The sequence below is a fragment of the Malurus melanocephalus genome, unplaced genomic scaffold (assembly GCF_030028575.1).
Source record: "Malurus melanocephalus ecotype Western Australia unplaced genomic scaffold, MMel_1.1 scaffold_1071, whole genome shotgun sequence".
NCBI classification, from domain to species: Eukaryota; Metazoa; Chordata; class Aves; order Passeriformes; family Maluridae; genus Malurus; species Malurus melanocephalus.
The window spans coordinates 10692-16791 of NW_026624303.1; the positions used below are offsets into that span (position 1 = coordinate 10692).

At 52.8% G+C, this 6100-nt stretch overlaps 1 protein-coding gene across 1 annotated transcript in view; it reads right to left on the minus strand.

Annotated features, from left to right (window-relative positions):
- LOC130586120 (astrotactin-2-like) overlaps nt 1–6100 on the minus strand; it is a gene marked incomplete at its 3' end in the record, with an annotated part of 50215 nt that overhangs the window by 3947 nt on the left and 40168 nt on the right. The window contains exon 3 of the mRNA XM_057386830.1: nt 3264–3413. Within this exon, the coding sequence (XP_057242813.1) occupies nt 3264–3413 (150 nt within the window). The remainder of the gene's footprint in view (nt 1–3263; nt 3414–6100) is intronic.

Genomic DNA, 6100 nt, shown 5'->3' on the forward strand with positions numbered 1-6100 from the left:
AAAAAAAAAAGATAAAGAAAAAAAGCCCTTTCAAATGAAGTGCCCTGTGGCAGGGGTATGTTCACACACACTGGCTTCACACGCAGGTGAGGAAAACTCTTCCTCCTCATGGATCTTCCCTTTTCCTTCTTTTCCTACCTGAAACATCCCTCCCCAGTGCAGGCACTGCAACGAGCAGGTAACAGCTCCATGGCTGCCACTGTGAAAAACTGGGACCCTGCTGAACCCAGACAGCAGCCCTGGTACAGCCTGGAGGCTTTTATCGTCACCAAGGGCCAGGTCAAAGAGCTGGACACGATGTTTTGACTCGGGTGAGGTGAAAGCTCCCAGCTGAAGCCCAGAAAAGCAAAATGTGATATTCCACAGGCACCACAGGATGGACAGACAGGGCAAGGGGGAAGCAGAGGTGTCCTGGCAAAAGCAGGGACCATGGATGAGCCCAGCTGAGCCTCAGCTTTCCTCCCTTAGGGAGCTTTGGGTAACTCAGGGCTCAGCCAAGACCTCCAAACACAAGAACTGCAACCCCAGTAAGCAGCACATCCCAACGAACAGCGCACCCTGTCTCAGGAGAAGGACCATTAGGGGTTATTTCTTCYCAAATGCAGAGTGTTTTTAAAGCCCTGCCCCAGGAGAGGGCACCAGACCCCCTCTGTGCATACACAGCCACCTCCCAGCGCCGGGGCCGAGCACGCAGGGTGCTCCATGGGTCAAACCCACCCCTCTGTCCCCAGGGCATCACTCCCCTGCTCTGGGGCAGCCAGGCTGGGATGCTCYGGGGCTGCAGTTCAGRATCAGYAAACCCTCTGGAACGCAGCATCCTTGCCTCCAGTGCTGCCAGTCCCCAGYAAAAACCTCTTCCTTCCAGCCCAGCCCTCCCAGCCCTCGGCTCTCTCCATCCTCRCTCTCCCTCAATTATTTATAAGCTCTGAATGTGCTTCACTCCACAGAAGCGTTTAGGGAGAAAGGTTGTATGAAAGAGGCATTAGACAAAATAAAGTTATACGGCACTGTAAATAGAGAGGGTGGTGTGGTTTGGGTTATTTTTTTTCTTTAAAAGTCAATCTGCTTGGGAAAACAGCACCTTTTCCCAGAGCTGCTGGGAACACTGAGGGCAGAATCAGGTTTAATGAGGAGCAGTGGGCAGCAGCTTAAGCACACTCAGAGCAGGGAAGCGAAGCAAGGCAAAGTTTATCCCAGATTTGTTTCCCTTGGGCAGGGGGTCGGGTSGGTTTTTGGTTTGGATGGTTTATCCCACCCTGCTGAAGGAGCAGCACATGCAAACCCTTTCAGAGCCTTTCCATAGAGGAGGAAATCCTTCTGCTCTGTGCAGTTCCTGCAGGGAGAAYGCTCCAGCTGTAGGGCTTTGATGAGGTTAAACATTAATTAAATCAAACCACAAGAAAATAATTACACACATGCATCCATCAGGCTGACTTGTCRCTACCCAGAAACAAAGTTGGATGCAAACCCCATCAGCGGAACTGTCATGCGGCCGTTAGGAGGAAATGAATGCATCCCAAATGGACAATTTCATTTAGGGGGAAGGAAAAAATACCTCTCATGGATTGCAATGGATTAATGAGGCAAAGAGTTTATGTTTGCAATTGGTTGGAAAATGCAAACACCCCGAGTTTGTTGTGGTATCCTCCTTTCCCCTCAAGGGTGATTTGCGCTCCAGCCGCTCGGCTGCCAGACAGGTAACCACAGGCTGTAAAAACAAAACCTCTGGCACAGGAGAGGCCAGGGAATGGGCAGGGAAAGGCATGGATCAGCTCAGCAATAGTGCCTGGCCACCACTTCCACAGGCAGASAGATTTTTAAATTAAGAGGGAAAGGGAATGGATAGGACGGGGCTATGGGAAGTGGGATCTCCACTGGAGATTGTGGGTCTGGCTGGCTTTTTGGAGCTGCCCACTGGTGTCTGACAGCTGAGACCTTAAAATCTCCTTTTTAAGGCATGCTGGTGAGGGATCCCCATGTCTGGGGACACAGAGTCCCCTCCTGAAGCCCATGGGGGCCATTCTGCCACAGGTCCAGACACSGGGTACAAACCAAGCTCATGTTCTCATATTGAGAAAATTAGTGTGGAGAAATAGAGAGAGACCAAAGACGCTCTTGTCCTGATCTCCACTGACTGTTGCTGAGGCCATGGGCTATAGAGGAATGCTGGGGAAGTGGGAAATGGGGTGGGGGGGTCCCCAGGGATTAGGGACAAGCCAGGCTGGCTCGGGGCCACGCTCTGCTCCCACACAGCCAGCGGCTCTGCCTGCAGCTGAGCATTGTCTCCTCCTGAGCTCAGCTGCAAGGATTAACTGACTTGTTCCATTAGTGACCAAAAAGCCTCTTACCTTCAGGCAGTTCAAAAGTGAAATAATAACACACCCACACACACACACATGCAACCAAAAAAAAAAAAATAAATAGGCTGGAGAAAGAAATCAGAGAAACTTTCCCTGACAGTCCCTGTGGACCCCAGAGCACCCACACACACACAGTAAAACCCAGACACAAGTATTTGAATAACTACTAGAAAATAAACCAAATAATTTAAACCAGTTAAAGAGTCAGAACATTTTCTTCACACTAAGTAAATAATTTATGGGCAGAGCTATAATAAAAAAAAGCCCTCTCCAGGCCTGTATCGCAGGAAAATGTATCAGGAATAAAAGATCACATTTCAGAGTCATAAATAAATGAAAAACAAAGCCAACAGTAAACAGAAAGGAAAGTATTTCCTTCCCAGCTCCCAGTGCTGCCACAAATACCCTCAGTGCACTGGGCAGACCGGGGCCATCATCCCCATCATCCCTGAAGGGATCTGATGTCTCCTCCTCCTCCTCCACAGATGGAAATCTGGACCCAAACCCTTKGCACAGCTTTTTGTGTGGCACAGCCTTTATATCCATGAACGCTGCTCCCACCCTCTGTGCAGCTCCTAAAAGGAGAGCCCAAAAACCCCTGAGCMCTGAGAAAGCAGAAAGAAGCCCCAGTGGTGTGAATTAATGCCAAAGTGAATTTCACCCTTCTATTAAACAAAAACTTGGCAAGAAACTGTGTTTCACTGCCACCTGGGCTAGCTGGAGTGGCCGACAGACGCTCTGGGAAGGGGACATGCTGTGACACAAACACCTCCATGGACCACCCAGAGGCTGTGCGTGGCATTAGCCCCTCTCTCCTCCCAGCACACAGCAGCTCTGGTGTCCCCATGCTCAGCAGTGAKGATGAGGAAGCTCTCCCCTTCCTCCCCAGCCATGGACACCTACCTCGGGGCCGGCTGCGGCGTTTCCGTCGGCCCACGGAGGTGCTGCGCAGCGCGGGCTGCAGCTGCCCGATCTCGATGGGCGTGTTGGTGCGGAAACTCTCCTTGAACTTCTGCATCAGGGACTCCACCGTCTCCTGCGTCACCTCGGCAGCTGCAACACCAGCAAAGGGGCTGTGGTTAGAGGGGGGTCAGGGCACAGTGTCCCCACTGCCCATGAAAACCTTCCCTTGTGTAAGGAAGAGTCCTGGGACAGGAGCTCTGCCAGTCCCCTCTGATGTAACCCACAGGGACCCATCCGGCACTTTTCAGATCTTACCAAAGCCACAGAAATTAGCAAATTGTGAGTTTACGGAAATTACATTTTCCACGCTGCTTTCCAGCATTTTGGAGTATTCCCTCTCTCTCTCCCATGTGCAGCTGGGAGTGTCATGCCTTTACCAAAGTACAATCTGCAAGGTTCAGATCATACAGAGCACTGAGCTGGCTTTGGGCCGGGTTTAACTCTGCACAAGGAGCTCAGAATTGAACCTCAACCTTGGCGGCTTTTTAGGGCAGCAGGAACTCCCCAACAGCCAAGTTTGGGATTATAGAGTGATGGGGAAGGCTAGATGGGAGTCAGGTGAGCAATGTGCAGCTGGTCCAGGAATGCTCTGTGCTGCAGCAGGATTCCTTGGGGTCTCCCAGAAGCTTCATTCACACGCTGGGATGCAGCACCTGAGGTCAAGAAACACTTTCCTGCAATGCCCCACGACACTATGATGATATTAAAGCAATTCCCCTCCTCGCTCTTACACACCCTCAATCCAGAAATACCAAAAAAATCCTCCCAGAACTTCTAATGAAGCTCCCTGCTGATCTGTGCAATGGGGAGTAACAGGAAGATCATGAAACCACTCACAAAAAGCAAAGATGAAATTTGGGATCAAAAGGCTTGTYCTGCAGGACACAGAGGTCTCCCAGGTTCAACATTGGCTTGGCCTCTGTCAGCTCCTTGAATAAACTCATTAGCAGGACACAACCTCTGCCCTGTCTCCATTTCCAGAGTCACAAAGTCCCCTCGATCAGCTCCAGAAGCTCCCCCTGCCTGCAGCGTGCTGGTGTGGAGATTGCAGGGATCCCAGCTCCTACAGCCACYCCATATCCTGCTTGGATAAGGGGTAAGTGAGCACCCTGCAGCTCCCAGCCTGCCAGGAGTTACGGGCTGATGCATCATCCCATCCCATCTGCGGGATCCAGACACATCAGAGGTGCATGGAGCTCCTCAGGCACCCAGCGAGCTCAGGGTGCAGAACCACTCTGCAACACAGACACCAATTCCCTTCCCAGAATGGTGCAGGGAATTTAGTGTTCAGAAACCGGCCATGGAGGATGGGACATTTGTCATTCTAGGCAATGATTTCACCTAAACACAGAGYCTACAGCAGAACGTCCAACATCCAGCCATGCTGCAGGGAGCAGAGAGCCCTCGGCACCCGGTGCCACACCAACCCATGGAGCAGCTCCCCTTCCTGCTCCCTAAATCCCTCAGGTGAAGTCCTCAGCCTCCCCAGGATGCTTTCCTACCCCTCTGGGCTGATTCTGAAATCTGCTGAGGCCATTGGGATAGGGAGAACCAGAGAACACATCAGGCGGGCTCGGCAAAGCATCCCTCCAGCCTGTGCTGCCATACTGGGAGAGAGGGAGAGCATCCATCTGTCCGTCCATCCATCCATCCCACCATCCATCCATCATCCATCCATCCCACCATCCCACCATCCATCCATCCATCCATCCATCCATCCATCCATCCATCCATCCATCCATCCATCCATCCATCCATCCATCCATCCATCCATCCCTCCATCCAACCATCCATCCCTCCATCCATCCCAGTCCATCCACCCACCTACCCAGCCACACCAGGCACAGAGAAACAAGGATCCAACCCACTGCCTGAGTTAAGTGACAGCAGTGGAATCGTTTCAGGAAAGCTCCAGAAAGAAAGGGAGCCAAGGGACCAGCTGTATTCAGTCTCTGAATTTTCCAGTCCCAGGCTCCCTCAGGAGCCACAGATAAAAGACAGAATTCCCCAAAGCCCTCCACATTTAGGGCAGGCAGACCTGAATCCTGCAGTGTTGGGTGCCCCAGCAGGCAGCATCACAAGGGGAAAAAACAATCGAGAGCAGGGAAAGATCTCCAAAGAGCATCCAGAGCCATCCCCACAGCACACAGAGCACCCCAGGACTAGGGAAGGATGCTGTGGCAGCACCGGGGTGGCTCAGCCTCCTGTCACCATGTGCACTGGGGGAAGCCTGGCCCTGCAGGAGCACACGTGGCAGGGCCTCCCCTGAACAGATGGAGAGTCACCCAGAGCTTGGGGCTGTGTGACAYGGGACATGTGGAAGCGGAGCAGGGAGCTCTGGAGTGCCTCACACGGCTGAGGCTTGTTTACTGAAAGGAGGGCAGSAGGAGAGCACRGGAGGGAGGAGGAGGAGGGGGCCATGCCTTCAGTGAGCAACGAGGTCACAGCAGTCTGATGGCCCCTGCCTGGCTGATGGCACCGCGGTGATTGTGCCCATCTGGCCACCACGATGGCACAGCCATCCCAGGGCAGCTGCTCCCGTGCCTGTCAGTGGAGAAAAAACCACGAGGGAGGAGTGGGGAGAAAGGGAGGGTCCCTCAGCTGCCGAGTGTATGGGATGATGCTACAAACACTGCAGGAATAGGAGCAAAGAGCTGGTGTGTCTCACGGCTCTGCACAGCTCAGGTGGCTTCTCTGAGCCCCTGGGCACAGGGGGCTAGAGGAAGGAAATGGGAAAGGGAAGCAAGAGGAAGGAGGGAAAAGTAAAGCAGGGGAAA